At 36.7% G+C, this 23,352-nt stretch overlaps 2 protein-coding genes and 1 long non-coding RNA gene across 6 annotated transcripts in view; 1 reads left to right on the top strand and 2 right to left on the bottom strand.

Moving 5' to 3' along the window:
• Nucleotides 1–23,352, top strand: part of LOC110373175 (myeloid leukemia factor) — a 238,890-nt gene that overhangs the window by 3,252 nt on the left and 212,286 nt on the right. Inside the window, exons 5-8 of one of the 4 annotated variants that reach the window (XR_010277341.1) lie at nt 2,928–3,048; nt 3,453–3,572; nt 4,694–4,786; nt 6,310–6,463. Coding sequence is in view for 3 of the 4 variants with exons in the window: in XM_049846439.2 (XP_049702396.2) it covers nt 2,928–3,048; nt 3,453–3,572; nt 4,694–4,786; nt 6,310–6,400 (425 nt within the window). In the remaining variant the exon portion in view is untranslated. Of the gene's footprint in view, nt 1–2,927; nt 3,049–3,452; nt 3,573–4,693; nt 4,787–5,152; nt 5,202–6,309; nt 8,459–23,352 lie in introns of those variants that run through there. The other 3 variants (XM_049846439.2, XM_049846443.2, XM_021330356.3) reach the window with 3 other exon arrangements.
• Nucleotides 8,815–12,517, bottom strand: LOC110373187 (uncharacterized; the record flags this gene model as incomplete). The annotated part of the gene is made up of 4 exons (XM_021330370.3): nt 8,815–9,266; nt 10,646–10,805; nt 11,547–11,751; nt 11,866–12,517. Coding segments are annotated over 4 exons (1,185 nt in total), but the record flags the coding sequence as incomplete, so codon positions are not given.
• On the bottom strand, nt 12,594–22,355 carry LOC110373206 (uncharacterized). Its single transcript, XR_002429360.3, has 2 exons — nt 22,124–22,355; nt 12,594–12,687 (listed from the first exon to the last, which is right to left on the bottom strand). It is a non-coding gene; the product is annotated as an uncharacterized LOC110373206 (long non-coding RNA).

Here is a 23,352-nt window from a genome sequence, read left to right as displayed (position 1 = left end):
TGACACTAGTGTACCATACTTACGCTAATTATAACAATTTCCCTTTTTCTAGTCGGTAATTTGTCTTCATAATCGCAATTCATTAAAACTAACTTGTGTTATTTTTGGCCAGACTAAACAAATTGGTTGTCAGGCGGCCTTTTCACTGGCTACCATTGATTTTGTAATTTACGTGGTCTTGTAGCTAAGCTGTATATTTTCAGGTAATTAGTAGGTATTTGAAAATTTGTTGTTTAATGAAGTTGGTTAAAAAAGGAGTTTCTTAATTATTTAAACTTGTAAAATTTTGTAAATATAGAAAGATTTGACAGTTGAAAAATATCCACTTATCATTAAACGTTTTTTCATATGCATATTCATGAATAGGCCTATGTTTAATGTATGTAGAGTAAAAATAAAGCTGGCAGCCACTTGGTGTCAGTTTCCGGGACAGGAGAATACAGCATCAGTCATTTGTTCTGGCGCGCGGAAGATAAGCCACGCGCCAAATGATTCACCTGTAGTAGGCTGAATGCGTTAGACAGGAATGTGACAAAAGGCCCACTTATTTTAGTGTTGCCAATTGTATATCAGAGATTGCAAACAATACCACAGCCAGGGTTCTTTAAAAAGGTCAAGAGGTCGACGTCAAAACCTTTCCCTTGGATATTCGAAAATTCAATTTCATGTTTTCTATTTACCAAGTCTGATTTTCAAGATGTATACTCGACTTAGTATGGTGTTGTAGTTTCCTTGACGAACTGATGCTTTCCTCACATATGCTAAAGATTTTGTTCTCTTCTCTTTCAACGAGTTTTCTGGCGTCTGATGTTATGCTCTTAACGTATCCACTCATTAATATGAAACCTCCACGCGTCCGGCTGAAGTCATTCTCTATACTAAATAGGCAAGGCTGACGCAATCTGGTTTTTTCTTCTGTTTATTCACTAATGTGTACATATTGATCGCTACTAAAATAGATTTGGGCGGAGATTTTTTGTTTGTATATGTCTGCCGAATTTGTGTGGCTAGTCTAGCCTGGATTTAGTCAAGGCTCTTTGTGAGAGAAAGGCAATGGATTTATATTTAAATAAAATTCCTTAAACAATCTGCTTATTTCACTAAAGAATTGTCATATGATTATAAGCAAATGCAAATGATTTTATTTGTATTAATAGTATGCATCTGAAGAGTTTCGAGTGCGCTTATCTCGAGAATCCTGGACCGAACAAAAACAAAACAAAAGGGTTTCAGTTATAGTGAAAGGCTATAAGGCCTCTATCTATACAAGTGGGCCGAAAATTTCCACGGAACGCGAGTGGAAACCGCGGGAAACATTTAGTTTCAAGTATAATATGTATATTGTATTCCCCACAGACCTCTTCATACAAGTCTATTGGTATCTTAAAAAAAGATTCCACTCTATTATGTGATCCGTATAGAGAGAACGATATGTATAAATTCTTTATTGTTACCTCATGATTTATTCACTTCGACGATATACAGAATCAGATAGTATCTTTGTTATTTCGAAGGATCTCTTCATATCTATTGTAAGCAAATGAAGTTACGTCAATAAATCACAAACTGTTCATACTTATCTTATTACTGTTTATAATCCTAAATCCTACTTTTCAATACAAATGCCGAAAAGAATATAATTTATGTAATCCAATACTAGGTAAATATAGTCGATACCCCCAGTTCAAGGGAACTATTTCCTGTGCGCGAATAGAATATATACCTACAATATAATCCAGCTATCTATTGGTAAAATAATAATCAAAATCAGTTCATTAGCTTCCGAGATTACCCTCCACAACGTTACAAACACATAAGTTTTTTTTATAATATTAGGAAAGATTTAGTTTTAAATTATTGCGTTCATGATACCCATTTAGACCTGTCTAGCAGAATACACGAGCCGTTTCTATAATTATGTAGAAACATGACATCTGAGTGATGAGAATTCCAACTATTTCAGCAGACGTTATTATTTATTTCCATGGAATTTCACGTCATATTGTCTGAAACGCGATAAATGGCGGCCTCTAGAACACTGTGACTTTCTCACTGTGTTAATTTTGTAATGTTTCAAATGGTTAATGTTGCGTTGTTTCATGATATTAATTTTAATGACTTGAGGGATTGGCATGCGCCTCCTATATTAGAGAACTTTAATGCGTGATTTTATAAATGAAATAGTATTCAAAAGTAGTTGTTTCTCGCATATTCACCCGTGTCCAGGGGTAACTTCTCGTATCCGGATAAAATATACCGTTATGGATAAAGAATGCGTTTCACCCAGGGATACCTTCCCAATAGTGTTTTCAACATGTTTTTGCTCTGTTATAACATACTAGTTTAGATTAAACTGCCCTTGTCTCCCATTAACTGGCCAAGTGATAATCGAACAATCGTTGTCACGGAGCGACCCACACCTTACCAATTAGTAGGTACAGCTACAACGCAAAAAGTTCACGTTGTTCAAACACGGGAGAGGGAATGAGAAAATATTTTCACTTTTATAGGGTTGCCTTTTGTTTAATTGTTCTCAATTTTAATGTATTTTTCCTTGACGGTTGAAGCCTTATATTAACTTGTTTATTTTTTACTGCGTCGTATTTTTTTGCTCGATAAATATATATAACTAGACTTGAAGTATTAAATATGTTGTCATTGGTTTGCCGTTCTGATTTGAATTTGGAAGCTTCAGACTCATCATCATCATGTTTATTTCTTGCCATAGGACATGGTCTTCCCCATTGATTTAAAAAAGGACCGGCGAAGTGGTCTTCGTCCATTGCTTTCCCGTGGTCTTTCATTAAATCGGGTTACTTTTCATTTAAATAAATGTTGCCAGAACATTGGGAAATATTCTATATCCTTGTTGAAATTGAAACTTTTATTTATTAAATATCCCTAAAACTGTTAATTTCTTGTTTCAGGTCACCACATCGGCGAGAGAGCTCACGTGATCGAACGCGAACAGAACTACTACACAGGCGACGCCGAAGAACGACAGGAGTTCATCAACTTGGAGGAGGATGAGGCTGAAGACTTCGACAGGTGATTGTATATCTTATTGTATAGTGAATAGAGATTAAAATTCATAAACCTTTAGGTTGTATTGTGATCAAGGTGACTAATCCCATTGATACAGATGAAGTGTCTGTGATGGTTTTTTGTTACTCTTTGTATGACGTGAAGCAATTTAAACTTAGCTGCTCTTCGTGCTAAATAACTTTGCATTTGTTCGTACAGAATTGCTCAAAAAGCTTTTCCTTGTTCAAAGAAGGCTACTATTAACTGCTCAATTGACTATCGAATACACAAAAAAAAAATATCAAAACGCATGGGCATGCGTGAGGCGTCAAATGCCTAACTCCAGAAATGCAAAGTTATTTGGTATCGACAGTAGTATTGATGCACTTACCATACCATATGCTAACGTAATTTATTTAATATTCCAGAGAGTTCCAATACAAAGCTTCTACCGGTACAAACCGTGGTCGCGCCGCCATAGCTGCCGCTCCCCGTGAATCGCCGCGCCTCGCCCTGCCCGCGCCGCCGCCTAGCTTCACAGTGCCCAAGTAAGCAGAACTAGTAATTAGCCATGTTATATGTACAGTCTAAGGTCATTAATGTACTGGCAACTTGCCAATCTTCGTATTTTACCCGTGTAGTACATTCAGTTTGATTGGTGAATCCATTGTTTACACTACATAATTGCGAAGGTTGTTAGGCTGTCAATACACAGACCGATTGAAGCAGTCTGAGGCGACAGCTTCAAGCTGCCACTGCAAAGTGAAGTGCAGAGTTCTATGGACGCACATACACGAATCTCTCGAGCAGTTGCAAATGATTCGGGCGGTCGACAGCTTGAAGCCGTGTATTGCGGGCCTTAGTTGCTAGACTATCATGGCCGCGACTGTACATGATACTTGTATATGTAGAACACTTTTAGAGAACGTAGACTCGTTAATAGAATATAGAATCTTACGAGGAAATAAAGACTCCTATTGGGAATATTAATGTGAATGAATTATGGTGATAGATGGTGATGGGTGCACTGAATGCCAACTATCTTGTGCAACTAGGGGACGTTTCGAAAGAGCGTGAAAATTAGAAGATTTACTAATAAAACCGAAACTGGGGTTTTTCAGTAGTAGTTAAAAGTTGAAAAGTGAATGTTCATGTAGTTTCAATTATAAGCATGTTATATTATACATTTTAAATGTAATTCATTGTAGTTTCTTGTAGTAGCTAGCATGTTTAGTGCCTATTTTTATTCTGGTTTAATTTGGCTTCTTTTACTTTTTTATTTTGTATTTATATTTTACTATTATGTGTATCTGCGAAGAGGCGGTTAGATTGAAAACACGTAACAATGCAAGCTGCATAAAATGCAATTTTGTAAAAAGCACAACACTTGAAGTGTCACATAATTTTCTAATTAATATTGTAAATTCACTAACACCATAGATATTGCACATTATAACTTAATATACCTTATTTAAATGACCGTGTTGTTGCTAAAGAATTTATCATTTCCTATAAGACAATTTCAAAGTTTACATCTGTCTTATCATCTCAAAATCCTGGAGATTGATTTAAAAATATTTCTCCCAGAAAATATTAAAATTTTCTATTACCGAAATGTTCAATATACCCGCCTGTTTGCGAGTAGTTAGCTAGCATGGTATCCTTGCAGTACAAGTAGTGAGGGCTCGACCCGCCGCACACAGCGGCCCGCACCGCGTCGTCCCCTGCGAGCCAGCGCCAGCCCGCTCACACTGCCGACCAGGTAAACTATACTACTACATGTCTTTGGTACCTACTAAAGAAATAACTGGTAGGATGTTTCGTGAACACTAACTTGGGATAACAAAATGGGTAATTTAAAATCTTGGTCACCGAAGAAGGATAGTTCAGCGACGCTACTTACTTACTTTTTGTAAGGCGCATTTTTTTTACTAGCACATTTTAAAATTAGAGGTCACACATAGCCCTGGCCCTAACCCGGAAATGATTAATATCATTTAAATATGAGCTTTAAGTGTTGCTCTTCAAATATATTTACCATAATTTAACTCTGGTAAATTTTTATTTTTAGATTGAAAATATTTTTTAGTAGAGGGTTCATGAACTTATTCCAAATTTTTCCAATCAGTTCCAGATTGTCGAGGAGGCGTTACTACTATTAATCGTAAAAACGTATTAAATATATAATTATATTTGTGGCTATTATTATTATTGCTATATATGTTTGCTATTATGGACAATTTCTGTTATTATTTGCTATGTATATGGTTTCCAATTTTAAGCATGTACAAATTTTCTTTACATAGCCAAATGCATGGTAGCTTGGAATTCATGTTTGGTGATATATTTTATTGATAAATTGTACTTTGAACAGGATTAGTTAAATATTTGGATTGGGAAATAACATAGGGACTTTCCTTTGACTATTATACATAATACAGTTATAATTGATGTGCATGTCATCTTTTTACAGTGTTTTATCAATGTATATTCGTTGTAAATATTACAAAAATACATTCCACACATTTTCTGGTTCATGATCAAAACGGTTTGAAGAAACCGGTTTCATTTCTTAAAATACTCAATGATTTTCAGCATGAAAGAGAGAGTAAAAAATGAATAAAGTTAATATAAGTTTAACATGATTATATATTTATGAAAATACTCAATGATTTTCAGCATGAAAGAGAGAGTAAAAAATAAATAAAGTTAATATAAGTTTAACATGATTATATATTTATGAAAATACTCAATGATTTTCAGCATGAAAGAGAGAGTAAAAAATGAATAAAGTTAATATAAGTTTAACATGATTATATATTTATGAAAAATGCTAACTGTGTTTATTCAGCAAAGTTGAGTGAGCTGAAAAAGTGAAGTTTACATGTTTATTGTCCAGCATTTACATATTGTCTGCCTAAGTTAATTCATTTATGGAATTAACTAATTATATCATGTAAATATCTGACCATAAAAACTGTATTAAATTGATTACTAATTTTCGTATTCTAAAACGATGATCATACGACACTTAAAAAAATTGAAAAAAAAAAGCCTTTTGAAATTATATATATGATTTTCGAACCATTATGGTGGCCAGTAGTGAATTTTAGTGTTTGCTTCGGTTATACGTTGAAATTATCTAATCTTAAGCCCTCAAAGCCGACCTCAACATGTTGGGAAAACGCTCGGGGGATGATGATGATCGTTCTGGAATACACACAACATCTCTCATGCAATATACAAGTAATGCTTTTGTATAACATTTTCGTGTATCGTTTACAGCCCCAGTGTTCGCGAGGTGTACGGCAGTTCCCACCCTCAGAGACACCGACACAAACAGCACAAGCATCGCCACACGCCCGCCGACAACTAGGCCGACACGCCGACGCTCGCCGACAACTAGGCCGACACTACGCCGACAACTAGGCCGACACTACGCCGACGACTAGGCCTTTACTTTGACACGAGGGTACGTACCACGAAGCGGTTGGTTACACATCAATGACAATGTAATGTTGACTTTGGTTCTCTTTAACACTGAAAAAGGTTTTAATTAGTGCGTATTTTGTTTTAAATTACTATTGCGCACTGTTTAAAAAATACCGTCGACCTTTTTGTCACACTCTAGCACTGTATCATTGACTTGTCCATAACTAAATTAGTTAGTGACTTGTTGACGACGAGAAGGATTTTTTGTTACTTGGTATTCAAGAGAACCATAATGTACATTCTCATAATTCACATTGTGTAATATTTCTCTTTAACTAACATGTTTAGAACGTGTTTAATAATTTTTCATTGTATGTCTTAGTTAAGTATGTACGTTGAAGCGATGGTTCAGTTTTCTCTGATTTATAATAGTTGCGTTTTGTGAATAATTTAAGACTTGCACTAAAATCTGTGCGTGGAATTAAAAATAGTTTGTCTTGTTATGTGTAACCGTGCGAACATATAAAGCTGAAACGGAATGCCTTCGTATTTATTAATAAAATCTCGTAGAAATGAAATGAGAGCAATCCTTTTGAGATATCTTGCTGATTATTTGATTCTCTTACTATGAATTGAAAAGGACGCGTAACTAAATGATGAATTTAATGATCTCCGTTTATTTTATTTGTTGGCAAGCCGCTTCGTAACACTCTTTGTCGGAATGTGTTACAAACTTTGTCGTCTAATGATTTCCGACATAGATATTAGTGAAATGTATTAAAATTAGGACTTAATGTTTCTTTTCGACGATGCCACCCGCCACTCGGTGTAAAAACTTCTTGTTTGGACCTTGCACATGTAAGCCACGACGAAATGGCGGGAAGTTCCTAAAATGACGCCATATTTAAAGATGGCGCCTAGGAACTTGTATTTTTTTTATGTAGCATTATTTTTAGCTACGAGGCATGACATTTAGATTTAGATTTTGTTTCCACTTCGATTCCTTTTTAGTAATAGTTTAGTTTAATTACAATACTTTAGTGTCGTGGCTGTGTGTGCGTTGTCCAACATTCCATATGCTGTTCCCGCCCACCTGACAATCATACTACAAATGTATTAGAAATAGATTTATGAAATAAAATTGTTCTGCACTCCACACGGTGGCGTTTCTAGGCATCTGATTTTATTGCCCCAAAAGAGAACACCAATCTTCGTAATTAATTATAAAAATCTCATCTCCAGTAGCCACAGTTGATCTGTGATGATAGTACTGGACCTTCTAGCGACGCCACTGCTCATAAAAATTCTAGGGTAATGTAATGAAGTAGAATAATCTTCGTATATCAATTTTCTTCCGTAAAACACCAATGTATAATAAATTAAACTGTATAAACTAACGTTTCGGTCAAGTTCGCTAGCTATCTTTTAAATCACTCGTTGAGTTTAGATTAGCTCATTCAAAATTATTATTATTGTACGTTCAGATATCGATAATAAGATATGTTTAATTATAAACTCATTAGTATTCGTAAGTATCGTACTTATAAGTTTTTTGGCAAATTGTTCAAGTAAAAATTGTTATAGAGGTCGACTGATAAATTTTTGCCAATGAAGTATTTATTTATTTGTCGATTTCAATAAGAAAAATATAGAAGTAATTATTTAACTAAATAAATTTCATCGTTTTCTAAAGATGTTAGAAGTCTGCTGAAAGGGGTTTCAATTGATTTCTGTAAGCAGGCATTAGTTCACAAATATTAGGTAGGGTTTTGTAGCATAAGGTCCATCTTCCATTATGAGGTTATTATTCCTTTGTCTGCAGCTAATAAAAAAAAAAAGATTGACATGTGTCAAATTTGTCACATTTTGGTTATAATTACAATTCTTTTTACCCATTTTTTCTTTGTTTGGCCTTAATAATATTAATGTTCTGCACAAAATTACTACGGTGCTGGACGCTTTGAATCGCTCATTCCTTAAAATAAAGTGATTATTTTTTTTCGTTTGTTTTTGTTTTATTTTATACCCAGCTAGGTCGATTCTAGAATTAATAAAGTATTTTTAGATATACATATTATTGATGTTAGTTGTAAAGAACCAATTTATCACTTGTGTGAGATAATAAAGTAGTGAATTCTCTAAAGTGAACTATTTTATTTCATAGTGTTCCTATAAAATTTACGATTTATTTTAATTCCGACTGTACACTGTTTACTACAGCTACTGAGAACAGTAGCTGTTTTAAGAACCACTGTGCCTTGAAAGTAAAGCCTAGATTCAACTTGGTCCTAGTCAGACTTCACTAGTTTTTCTCTTAATATGGCGAAGGTTATGGTCGTTCGAAATGAAACAGATGAGTCAAATAATAAAGGTTTATTAAGAAGTTAAGCAATTAAATGTATAAAAAATCCAAAAACCCAATTCCAAATTAATCGTTATTAATTTTAACGTAATCTTAACAACTACGAGAAATAAAAAAAAATACCATTACCCAAATAATAAATCAAATCCAAAAACGAAAAGTATACAAAATTACGAATTAAATGGATAAATAATAAAGATTAGGGGGTTTTTAATGTTGTTTCGGCTTTGCTGCCTGCGTCAGTGGCGTCCGCCATTTTGTCGTGGACGCCATCTTGTTGTCAGAGACACATGCGGCAGATGTCCTCGTTGATCTCCAACATCTGGTCGATGAAGGCCTGGTTGGACATGACCTGGGCGAGCTGGCAAATGATAGACAGTAGCTCGCCCTGCTTGTAGTTCATCTTGGCATTGCAAAGCTGAATCTCCTCCGATATATCTTCTGGAATCTGTGGACAAAGATGATTCAGTTTAAAGACAGTTCTGTAAATACTTAACCATTTAAGTATATGTATAAACTCTTGTATCTGCCCTAGGTATGTATTTACTGTTATTATAATAGGTATGGAAATATTCGTGTCATCATGTTAAATCTATGGCATTAGGTAGGTACATTTCTAGTGAAGTATTTCTTCAAACCTGCTATCATGCATTTCTAATACCCCCTTATTTAGTCTGCTTATTTGCAAAGCTAGTTTCTATAATTCCCATTGATTACTGTGGACAGCCTGTAATCAGCTGCTTAAATATGCTAATACGGTTAGTAGCTACAGACGTTTCTAATACGATACAAATACTGGAAATCAAATGTCCTTGGTGAACTTTGATTATAGCTTTCTCTAGGGAAAGACACAGTTGCTATCGAGTAGGTAGTTACTTATGTACCTATATAAAATATTCGAACTTCGTGTTCGAATAGACCAAAACATGAAAGAACTTGGTAATACTGCAAAAATATAACCAGTGTTTTGCATTAAAACTCTAGTTATAATTCCTACTGAGCCTCGGTTTAAATTGTGTAGTATAGTTTTGGATAAAGAATCAGTTATCTAATAGTTAATGCTATCTACCAGAAAAAGGGCTGCTTATAATTTCTGCCAGATATTCCTATCCGAGACCTATGAAATGAAAAGTTAGTTTATCTGGCAGATAAGATCCTAAAAGGATATCAGTAACCAGTGAATCCTCCAGGGCTCAGTAACTTCCATGCAACTATTTTCGATCGTTCTTATAAAAAGATGCAAAACATTCTCGAAAGAAATCTCAAAGTAACATTGTAAACTGAAGGTTAAATTTAAATCACTCGCGATGTTTACAGTGCACTCGTGCCGTTTGTATTGTTTCTACAATATGGTTCATTTGAACACTGAGCTCGAGTGGCGACGTGCACCGGAAAACATTACTTCATGTAACCTTCACGGTGATCGACTTTATTTGAGATTCCATTTCAGATTATACTTTCAAAGCTTCATATAACTTCGTTGTTTTTCAGCTCGCTTGTTCGCTCTCTAAATTACGGGCAACTTAAGGTTAGGTTAGCTCTTGGTTTTCTATGAATCTTTTTCCATTCCGCAAGAATGAGTTCTTTAAAACTTTCATAATACCTACTCCTAACTCTTAACTAACCTTGGCAACTTAAGTGTCAGCCAGGTAGGTAATCAATATCAATAATTTTGGAATGGTATCAATATATATTTTTTTGAATCCTATATACTTTCACAATTTCCATAATTAACAAAGATCTGGTCCTTAACATAACTTCATCAGGATTATTCTCTCGCCCTTATTTGTCCATACAAGATCAAGAAATATATAAGAAGCTACTTACGTTTAGTGGATCAGCGAAGGTGCTGAACTTGTACTTAGTTTTCCGCTTATCAGGTCCGTTGTTGAGGAAGAGCGTGAACTGCGCATCCTTGAGGGTCGCCCCCACTGGGAAGTACAGGCCGGCTATCAGGTGACCCTTCGCGTCGCGGGAGAGAAGACTCCTGAGGGAGAAAAGGAGATATTCAGTCTTCGAAATTGTTTATGTCCTCACGGGCCCCTATTTTTAAGACCCGTTATTTGGTTGATGTAGCATGCATCTCTGGATTACCTACTACCTAATCATCTCAACATTGCTGCACTTCTTCCCTTTTTCTTCAAACATGCCTATACATAAGGACAGTATCTACTATGTGGCCCAAGGAAGACTTAACGTATTTAGCCTAGTTTTGCCAGATAGGGTGAATTGGCATCTAGCCGATCAAATTCTTGAAGTGCCAAACCATTTAAGCGTCTGCCTTGTGAATTCAAGGAACTGCCGAAGTGGGTCAACCTTGATTGTAAACCAGTGTCTGAGTTTATTTAGATTCAATGCATGCATCGGTTTCACTTTCTTGGACTTAAAACAGGCTTTGTAATAGTAACCTCATTTTCTGGCTGAACTTTTAAGAAGGAAAGACCATAGTAGTCGAATATTGGAATACGGCCAATAAAGCCATTGTCTGCAAGACTTATTACAATATCGGGACGACAGGCACGTCGATGAACTTAAAACTAGGATGATTGATGCGATTGATAACGCAGACTAATTTGTTACTGCTCTGGCATCTGACCTAGAAATCTTTGCTGAGAAGCGAGGTTAAATAAATCTTAACAAAAGTGTGTTGCTCTGGAATCAGGTTGTCTAATAATTTAACGTTATGAAAGGAAAAAAATATTGATAAATGTCAGCAAACAATCTTCACCTAAAGTTGTAGACGAGGTTCCTCCTCTCAGTGACGTTGACACCATCGAGGTATGGTCTCGCGGCGTACACCAGCGATGTCTGGCTCTTGACAGTCTCCCCGCGCGTCTCCCGCTCGTGCCACTCGATGTAGCCCGCGTTCAACACGCTGAACGTGTAGCTATACTCCTTGCGACACTGCGGCTCGTCCGACTGCACGAACCAACCTGCCATGACGAAGGAAGGAAGGGTTGAAGATAGAGGCGAGTAAGCTTCGAATAACTAGCTATTTGATGAATTCAACAAAATAAGAAACTAAGACGTTTACAGTCGGTACTCACCAGTATGAGGATAGTTCCTATCTTGCATGACAGTGACTATTCTCGGCACGTGGTAGCCTGGGTCGGCCAGCATGACGCCGGGCCGACCGTCCACGCGGATTTGGATGCCCACCATGACATGCTCCTTCTCTGCAGCGAGCACAGCGGCCGGGCCATCCCCGCACGTGACATACTCGCGTATGTTCACCACGGCTTCCTCGCACGACAGCAGCGCTGTGGCGCGTGTGATGCCGCCGAACTCCCGCTCTAGGGCTCGCCAGCGCCGCACCAGCTCGAGCCCCAGTCCCACGCAGGTGTGCTTGCGCGGGCGGATGGGAGGCGCGTATCGCTCGTACACCTGGTACAGCGGGTCGCCGCCGCGCTCGAACGCCTCGTACAGCGAGATGAAGTTGCTGACGGAGTCGTAGTTGTCGGTGACGAGCAGGCGGCGCAGCTCGGCCTCGGCGCGCGTGGCGAGGTCCTCGTGCCGCGCCAGCGAGAGGTCGAGCGGGCGCCGCGCCGGGCCCCAGCGCGCGCGCGGCAGCGGCGGCCCGTCGCGTGCGGTCACGTCGCGTTGGGGGCCGGTCAGGTCGCGGCCCGATCTGGTTTCGTCGCTCCCCGGCCCGGCCGCCGGCGAGCCGGCGTCGGGCGCGGGGGCCGCCCCCGAGCTGAGTCAACTCGGCCACTCGGCGCCCCACCGGCCCACGCGGGGCCCGGCGGGCTCGGCCTCGGCCCCCCTCTCGTACAGGCCTTCATCCCGGCCTCGATCCGTAGCGACCTCGACGCTCTTGACGAGCGCCTCACGCTGCTTCTCTAACAACCCTGATGATGGTTTTTCACGCTCTGAAAGAACAAATAGAGATAAGTCATACGCTTGCTAGAAGTACTAAGAGGCCAGAATCAAATTCAGACTGAGATATCTTCTATATTCAAGAGATGTGTACATGTTTCGATATTCTGAATGTCGGCATTGATTGATATAAATAACATTTGGCGTACGTTTCAAGTTCACGGATTACGGTTATCAATCGTCTACAATGCTCTTTTCACAAAAATAGGTGACCCGTGTAGATATCTACCTGCGTCTGCAATATGGCAAGTGCGTACAAATATTGACCTTTGAACAATAATGTTTTAAATTAATAATAATAATGTTTTTAATTAATTATTGCGAATCTCCTCGTAACTACTTGAAAGTTTCAAGAGGAAGACCTTATCTTCATGATTCATTTCAGACGGTTTCAGATACCCACAGAGACCCACTGAAAGATGCGTAGGTAATTGCGTATTTTAGGTGTAAATTGTGTAATCTCTGTAGGTACACAGTAGAACCTTATCGTAAGAGGAGCTTGTCGTCAATCAATCATTGTCTCGTTGGAGGAGCTGATCTCATACTTCAGGTGCGTGAAAATTGATAACATATCATCACTTTTCGGCAACCTTATGTATGTATATTGATACAGCGGCATACAATATAAGCTTATACGACAGGCTTTTAAGTTCGATAGCTATAGAAGCCGACATTGCTAATTTGTATAAAATAAGAAATGCCTTAGGTATGTAAAGGTCGAATCGATACGGTTAAAAGAATGTTACTTGGGAGATGACGGCAGATAGAATAAGTATGGAAAAAGAAAATATGCTGCGCCGACCCCAAGTAAAATTGGGATAAGGGCGGGAGGGTGATGAGTCAAATAGAGCTTTACTGTGTCTCTAAGAAATTGCCATTTTATCTGTTTACTTAGCCAAAGAAGAAGAGTTACAAAGTGCAATATATCAAAGTCAGTCACATCACATCATGCGGCGCATGAGTAATTGAACCGATTTCATAACACGTCATTCGATTACGTGTTTGTGAAATCGATTAAATTGCAAATCTGAAGAACGTTGATCATGTTTAAACGATTTCCGAAGCTTCAGATAACGACTTTGTGTGTAATCAATCTAAAGAGAAATGTAGCGACGTGTGGACGACAGCAAAGTTAAAGATAGGCTTATAATCATAAATCTTTTGAAGGTTTAGAGTTGAGAGTAAAATTGTATTGCTATAGGTATGCAAAACTGACTACCTCTTTGGTAAATATTTACGTGGTTAGTTACGTCATTCTTAGAAAAGAAACGTACACCATTATGCTAATTTAATTCTTTCAATCTAATTCATATGAAGGGCAGAAAAACTGCTTGCAATTTAAATCTTGACCTACATTCCCGTCCAATATAGCTATAGCTGTACTACTATTACGTGTCATTACCAAATTACGTATTATTGTTATACAATGGTGACATCAGACGGTCAACATACCTATGGGTAAGTATGTCTCTAGTACAACATCTATCTGGCACGCATTGATTTGTTTTTATCAATACGTAATTAAAATAAGATGCATCAAACCTTTTTGGCAAACGTCTGTCGTACGCATCTGTTTAGAAAACGAATTTACTTTCAGTATATAGTAAATAAACTAAGTAGATTTCAGTTGGTGCAATATCGAGTGTTAAGGAGTCAAATTGTTTATTAGCAAAGTTACAATTTGTATGCAGCCATGGCAACAATTGTTTTTCGTATGAGCAGTTCTATTTTGAGTCCTGACAACTAAACAGTATCTTATCTTCTGAAGAGGATCTCTACAAATTGTCATCCGGTTATTTTGCAGATTATGTTATCATCGAAATGTCTGTAAGATCTTTATCTTGCTCACGTTTTGTATAAGGAAAACAATTTTTCCAAGAAAAATTACATGTGCGCCATCAATCCTGAAGTATAGACATGTATATTTTCTAATAAGTTTTTTTTCATATACAGTACAGTATTCATAGTTGCAAATCTGATATTGGATATTTCCCCTTATAAGTTTCTTTACATAAATATACATTACAGTTGCAAATCTCCTCCAATGAATTGGGTCTATTTGGTCGTCGGCCAAGTGTATCATGAATTTACTGACCCACTGCTTGGCAGACAATGACACCCTATTAGGCACCATCTATTGACCAGCGTACGTGTTCCAAGACACTTGGCAGTATAAGATTTGGAGTATATTTTTGTCAATTATATACGACCAGTTTCAGTCAATGGTTTCACATGCGTCCTGTGGAAACTACTCCGCTCACTCCTCCTTCCTCGATAAATGGTTGAACACTGAAAGAATTATCAAATCGGCCCAATAGTGTTCCTGAGATTAGCGCTTTCAGTTTGAAAGCCTTTCAATCCCTTCAACTTTATGAAGGTGAATGAGAATCTTCAGCAATCTAATTCAATCCTCCTAATAATCGTAATACATATAAACAGTGACGTCACAAGGCTACATTTCCCTCAACATTGGTAGAACAAACTGTTTCATTCCAACCAGCTCCGGTCATGACCTGACGTTGGCATGCCACTCGGGATTCCTCGGAAACAGTGCAAAATATTTATAACGTCCTCCCGTTTTGGGATTCCCGTTGTCTGCAACTCGAAGTTAGTCATGCATGAGTCATTTCGAAGGTCTCTGACGTAGTTTAGTCAATGCCTTTGTGTTGGGTCTTAGTCATAAGTGAAGATGGTATAAGACTGAGGATGATTCTATCAAAGGTTCAAAAGGGTTGCCAATGCAGGTAGCAAGTTTGATGTTGCATATCTGGTTGTAAAAGACGAGTATTTTAAAATGCTCCGTCCTCAGAAAAGGTAAGACGATACTTAAGGAAGACTAGGAATAGGTTAGACAAACAACTGTAAATACTATAAACAATACTTATAGACGCCCAAAGTTCGCAAGTGGGGGAGTAAAGTTCATTCCACTTGTTGCAAAGGTTGAATGCTTCATCAAATATTATATTACACAATGAGACCTTTGATAATGTCATCAACATTGATGTAGACGCAAGTCCTACCGTCTGGAGGTGAAAGGTTGCGAACTCGAATACTACACACATTTTTTTATATAGGTACCTGTTTAGAAGATCCAGAACGGATTGTTTAGTCTGGGCACAGATTGGTCGAGATCTTTGAAATATTGTGTTATGAGAGCACACCGCTTGTTGCTATGGTTACAACTTTTACAAGTCCCACTTTAACAAAGCTATTTTCTGTATTTTGGGTCTTTTTTTTGACTAACTTTACATGTTTCACTTACCCATTTTTGTGAACAGAAATAGAGACGACAAAAATCCCAACACTGCATTTCAACTAAAGTTCGTGACGAACATTCCAAATTCTACAAGTAAACAATCAATAGAAAAGTTCATTACTCATCACTTCCTGAACAGAATTGCCTATTATTATAACAAATGACTTCGCTAGCACGAAACACAATGTCTCTCCTTTATTGGGTCAATTCGGACAATACCCCCGGGGCCCTTATGCCAATTATGTTCAATCTACACCTAATAAGGGTCTGGGCGTCAGTAACCCTATTACCAATTACAACTGTTTCAGACTGGAGTTTTATGCAAGTTTTTGACAAAATCGCAGTCCGTAAGAGCATGCAAAATGAACCTTAAAAACCCACTGAGTGCCTTACGCGTCACGTGAAGATGTCGGCTTGCACCTGATGTCCATCCAGTCGTGTAGGATTGCTGTCCCATAGGGCTATGATAGTGAGGGAATGGAAATTGTGAGTGTACGGAAATACTTTCCAGCGCAGTTACCATATCTCTTTCAAGAACAGCTACCGTGTCCCTAATATTGGTCTACATAGACACGATTTTTTTGGTTTGAAACGTGCAATGGCGCAGATATTATATATCAAAACAAAAGAATAAAGGCTGAAAAGCAGGTCTGAAACTGCCTATAAGCCGTGTCATGAAATGGCATATTGTGGCAGAAATGCCAACTTGTTACAGACAGCATCGAAATTAGATGCGGGTTGGATTTCTGAAGTGCACAATAACTGGCTTTTGTTTTTTACTTCGTTCTTCGTCATTTGTCTTTGTATAGGCTAATCATTGAGAACAAAGGTTTTCTAAAACGTGTGATTTATAATCGGTTTTAATGATTAAATAGGAGTTTTATTTTGACTGATAATATTTGCCTTAAAATCTTGCCAATTATGGAAATGTGTGTTGTAGCTGGGTTACAAAAAATATGATGTTTTTACCAAACAGTTCCAAAGATTGCAGTCTTTGTTAAAACAAAGATGATGTAAACATTTTCATGAGCAATCCGAATACAAAGTTCGCATGTATTTTAAACGTTACTACACGGTGTTTTGTTTAGCCTCAGTACTTACAATAATGAGTCAAACTACAAGAATGTTGATTCACTGAATAGTTTTTCAGTTCAAGAGCGTTTCTCTGTAAAAGATATTTCGAACTGTTAATTTGTTTATTTCTCGTACGTTTAGAAGTTTGAGTTTACTCATTCGCCTACTTACACAAAAGTTCACAAAACGAGCTTTCTTAATTTTGTTTTAATAAAAGTAAATAGTTCTGATGAAGATTGAATTGCATGCTTTTAATTATTGCGCATATTTTGGAAACTAACAGTAAGTACTAAGTATGACCTAATATTAACGTGAATCATTGAGGATAAAAACAATGAATTTAGTCTTTCTTGGCACATACACAATTAGTGATTCCCCTACGAACCTATGTTTATTTAAATTATAAGGAAATTCAAGAGCAAAATAAATACTGCTTATCCCTCCCTATACTAATATGTAACCACTAATCGGTACGCGCTAAAGTCTGGAACTATTAAATAATTTAATTTGAAAATCCTTCTTCTCTGTGGTAGCCTAAAATTGAACCTTAAAAACTGAGAAAAAATCTAAGATGCATACTTCAAAATATACAGTAGAAAAGAGGGTTTTCTAAACAGAAAACTAAGTGAATTGCTTAAAAATCGTCACTACAGGAATCTCTTTAAATATTTTTGAAGAGAGTTCATGAAAGAGTTTTATTCTAGTTTTATTGCACTGAATCTCCATAAAGAGAATGCATGGTAAATAAAACATAGATTTACGAGCCATTTTGTTGGATCCAGGTGGCTTGCATTGCTACCAACACTTATTGATGTCAGATAGTATGTAAATTTTTATAAGAGGAAGATTGATATGTCCACCCACTTTCATGGTGGGAAATCATAGAGGTAAGGGGATTCATAGGAAAATTCATAGATGTGTGTACTTAACTTACTTTGAGGAAGTCGGTAAAAAAAAATAAGGCTTGATATTATGTAATATCTAAAAAGATAATGGACACTCCCATTTACTTCCTATCTTTATCCACAAATTAACTCTAATCCATGTTAATAATACCGCAATAATAAAAAAGATAGTAATTTTCCCTACACAAAAAGCTATTAATATCTTTAAGATCGCACCGTAAATCAATTAAATATCGATCGTAATTATTTTACAGGTATCGATAAAAAACTAAGATAAAGTGTGAATTTATATTCCACGTGTAGGCATAATTCGTTACACTCCTGCGCACATATTGTTTCTTATTCATATGTTTGTTTTTAATATTTTACGGGCTTACGGCAGAATTAATTTAGCACAGACATTCATTTGCTACGTAAGTATACCATCGATTGGACGCGGGGCTAAAGAAATCTTTTTGAATGGGGGTCTGAAAAGGGAATACATGCAAGAAACATTTAACATAATTTTAACTTAGGTACAGAATCATTTATTTAGCTGGTTTCTGACGTCACATTTTCGCGGGCAATTTTCACAGAAATTGACAGCAAAATATCGGTGTTGCCATGTTATCGCGAATCACGATATAGAGCATGTACTTAATACAAGTAATACCACATTACACGAAAAAGGACGCAACACTTAGCAACGAAATTGGAAAGGACGGGCCTTGAACAAGTAGGTTATCATAGAGGTCGATTGCAGTTCCATTTAAAATTAAACTTCTTTTTAAAGTAGCTGGCCTTAATACAAATAAACGTATTAAATTATTCCTGGTATTGTATGTGCGGAAATACTGTTGATAGCACGAATATCATGTAGCTTAAACAATTATTTTAATAGCGACTAATTTTAATATATCAGACAACATTAGGTAATGCTTGAAATAAAAACTGACAATAAATGGTTGGTTTGTGTATATCAATTAGGTACGTATTTTTCATTTTCATTATTACCTCATTTGGCAGCTATCAGTCAACTTATTACAAAATCGACTTTCAATCACAGCAAATTATGAGTAAAATAATTGTTTACCAGAACAAAAGGAATCGAACAACTGTCCTTTACTGCAAAATAATTTACTTTTCTCAAAATTAACCATCTACAGCCTATATTCGGCAACCAAAAGAATGCAACCTCTTTTCCAAGGAAGTGTAGGAGAATGCTCTAGGTCACAGGTTGCCAGGTTGCTTTGTTCCAGTTTACCGCACGTGCAGGCTCGGCCTTAGATTCACGTGACTACTTGCTTAGAAAGTATGGAAGCGATGCTGGTTGGAAAGTCACGTTTTAGGCCTATTTTGATTGTGTTATCAATGTGCATTGGTTGATGAGTTCCTAATTGTGGTATGAATTAAGTGACTATTAAATGCGTGTTAATTAATTACGGTCTAACAGGTTCTGTAAGCACAAATTAGTACTAGAGAGTCTTTAAGCGTTGTCTAATAATATATACAGGTGCTTAATCGTTGTTCCAATCCTTGATATATGCCTCCTAATGTAAACTAAAAAAAAGTAGGGAAATGTAAAACATGCATCAATTCGACATATTGAAAAACGATCTGCTTATGGAAACTTTACCAGAAAAGCCATCAAATACACTCAACAACTCAATTACTCCAACGTAACTTTTCAGCATTTGAACTTCAACCCTCCAGTGGGTTGTGTGTGGGTATCACAGACCCGTGGGAGTAGCCTGACCTTCTCCCTGAACCTGACAGTTAACATGACATCAGAGCGACACCCGTGGGTGGTTATCGTGAATAACGGGCAATAGACATTAACTTATTTTATCGTCTGTTTCACAGAACTGCTAAACGTTTAATGACGTGACAGAATATAGGACACTCGTGGTTGTGTATTTGTTTCATATATTTTTATAGCTGTTTTATGGGTATTGTCTTATATTCTCAAAGAAATGACTAGACACTGAAAGTGATTCTTCGAAATGATCTCAAAACTTCGGAAAAATGCCATAATGAAATAGTTCTTTAAGTTTATTTCCCGATAAAGTTTCAATTCGGCATCGATATTACGCTCAATGTAGCTTCGAATTAACTTTTGCATGCTTGCAAAACGATTTGCTGGAAGGCAATTTGAAAACGATTTGATCGGCCTTCCGAACGATATTATCTATTTTAAAGCTGAATACAGACGAATACTAAGTAATATATCCATTATAGATGGACTACAGAGAGAATATAAGAAATTTTCAATAAGATGAGTTTAGATCTTGAAAAATTCGTAGGGTTAGTTATTTTTTTAAGGACATTAAATTTTTTTCGAGGATTATCAATCCGACTACAAAGGAGTTCATAAAGGGTAACACAATTAAAGGAAATGGGATCCTATCCTCATTACTTTAGGAGTTATTTCAGATCCTTGCAAGGTTGTTAGGAAGTGGAGAGAATGCGCTCACTTCGTACTCTGCAGTCGACGTGTGTAACAGCGTAAAGGAAAGTGGGTCAAGTTTCACACAAATTGCATACAGACACTTATACACGTGGACTTTGTTTCTGCCTAAATACAAGAGTATTTCACTCCTCACTTGCTTTAACCCGCAGTTTCACCCGCATATCGAACTACTTCCCAAATGTAGACGAAAAGTAGCCTATATCATCTCATCTACCTAGCCTTTTCCCAACCATGTTGGATCTACTTTCAGTCCAACCGGATGCAGCTGAGTACCAGTTTTTGACAAGAAAAATGCCTACATGTTATTCTGTGTATAAGCTATATTATTGCCAAGTTTCATCCAGAACCATCCCATAGTTTTAACGTGAAAGAGTAACAAACATAGATACAAATTCGCAATTTATAATAATGGAAGGAAACAATTATCTCTGAACTTCATTGAATTGGGAGCCTGTTAAATGAAGTTAATGTCAGAATTCTGGGAACTAGTGTAAATAAATAAATAAATCTGGGTTAAACTACAGCTTAAATTCCAAAGAGTTTGTAGTTTCGTTTGCGATTTGACATGCAGTTCAAGTTAGTTGACCTAATTCTGCCACTAACTTTACCTCTTCGTATTTTTGGAAGTTTTAAGAGGTGTTCCAATTTTTTCTAATCAGGTCATAGGTAACTGAATTTTGCAAAATAATAATGTGTGTTTCTTCCTCAATATAAACACGTCATTAGTTCAGTCTTTTGTTAAACAATAACAAAAATATGACGCATTTATTGATGAATCGTAAGAACGTTTGTTTGCACAGATGCTTGACACTTGAATTATTCTAGCCTTGCTACAAGTGCACGCAGAAATATTTTTAAAAATTGGTCCTGCAGTGTCCGAGATAAATATCGCTAAAATCAAATATATACACGCTTTATTAGAGCAAATTATAAATTCATGTATTATGTAGATTGTGTGACAAATTTTATATTTTCAAATATTGTGTAACGCGCCTTTTGGGCGTATTGCTATAAAACAGCTGTTATTTCGTCAACAGACATATAACAATACTTCATTAGCACATTTTCTTAACAAAAGAATCAGTCTTATTCACGTAGAATAACGTACGTCAATAATAACTTAGCAATTCCATAAGAAGAATATCCGATACCTAGTATGACAAAAGAGAATAAAATAATAGAAACAATGATGAACTCTGATTCATGATTCAATAGGATATGGCTAAGTTAAATAATGTCATGTAGGACAATGGGGGCATTCACATAAAGTCATGAGCCCATTGTATGGGACAGTGAAAGCCATGGATATGCCATGAGCCATGTTATTATTTCGAAACGAGGTAAAATCGAATAGGTAATGACACACAAAGAAACTAGTTATTTAAATTGAAAATAATAACCGATAGTAACTTAAAAGTATATGATTTAGAAAATAATTAAAATATTCCGGACACGTCACTGAATTTCGCAGAAAAGACAGAAAAATAACACGTTTTATCACAGAAAATAATACCGAAATTAGTTAATAACTCAATTAAGCTAACTGCTTCTGTGTCAAAAGAATGTCATTAGGTTTTTCAAAAAAGGAACACGAGCCATTGCTTTGTTTACGTTTGTATACAGCCTGACATTTTAGATCGACATACATATACACACTCTTTGTCTTAAAGTATGGCTTTAATTACTGGCAATCACATAAAAATTAAAGAGAATAAAGTGATAGGTATGTTAATAAATAAACTTACCCATACAACGGCTAGAAGCCAAATAAAAAAACGAAAACAGTGGGCTGCCTCTAGGCGCGCTCTATCCAGCCGTGCAACCCCCGCGAACACAACAGACAAACTGATCGTTGAACACTGTCGTGCCCTCGTTATTATATTTGCGTTAACAGGTGTAGTGATGTGCAGTCACCTTTGTAACTGCTATTCTGCAAAACCGTTTCTCGTTATTTGGTAACGATATCGAAGTACGTTAATGAGGTTTCGATACCTATAAGTGGTTTAGATAAGATAATTTATTTAGTTACTTACTTTATATAGCTGTCTATTTAACATAGCCTATCGAAAGTATTAATTTTTATAAATTCCAACTGCACATTAGCCTGGCAAGGGCTCGAATTGCATGAATAAATTCGGGTTCAAATTATCATTCAGCTCCACGTTTTCCTGCAATTTATTTTCATGTGTTGTCTTTTAAAACTGACGAGTCTTCGACATCTGTTTCGTTACTCAGCCAAGAACAACGTTACCGAAGTAACGGTTACTTGAAAAACGTTTGTGAGGCACAGCACTATGTCTGGTAGCGTCATGTCGGACGCGCATGCGCGGCGCGCCCCACCTCCTGCCAGCTGATTTGACCACGCGTCGTCTCTATGCCCAAGTGATTATCAAAACACGTTGTTCAATCCATGACGCTGTATATGACAATACAGTGTTTTCTAACAAGATAAAGTAAAATAATTGGGTTTATTTAGCAGATGGCCGATTGAAATGTACGCCTCGTGGTTCACTATCACGTTTGTGAACAACGTGACACATTGTTTAGGGTAATGCGTTGTAATTTTGTTAGAGCCTTTTTTTTTGGCTGAAAATTGATTTTCATTTTCAATACTTATGATTGGAATTAAGGCTTTTTATGTTAGTAAAAGGCTTAAGGAGGATGTAAGGGTTTTTTATGTTTTATAACTTAGATTTTTTGTAGATCAAAAAACACGGGATCCTTCGCTAAATTCAGTAGGTATCTAGAATCTAGTGGTCAGAAGCACCATCATACGTTTTGTAGCAGAAGATACGAAAGAATTACCTAATGGCAGCCTTTTAGCAATACCTTCACTTTTGGATATGGGATAAAATACGGGGAAAAAACGTGTACCTGTATGTACCTGTAAAAAAAAATTCCAAGAACTTTTTCGGCAAAGTAACAGAATAGATTTTTATTTATGAGAAAAAGCCACAACGGTCTATCTGAGAAA

The sequence above is a fragment of the Helicoverpa armigera genome, chromosome 18 (genome assembly GCF_030705265.1).
Source record: "Helicoverpa armigera isolate CAAS_96S chromosome 18, ASM3070526v1, whole genome shotgun sequence".
NCBI lineage: Eukaryota > Metazoa > Arthropoda > Insecta > Lepidoptera > Noctuidae > Helicoverpa > Helicoverpa armigera.
The sequence above is the reverse complement of the archived record's forward strand: the minus strand, read 5'-3'. Positions and strand labels throughout refer to the sequence as shown.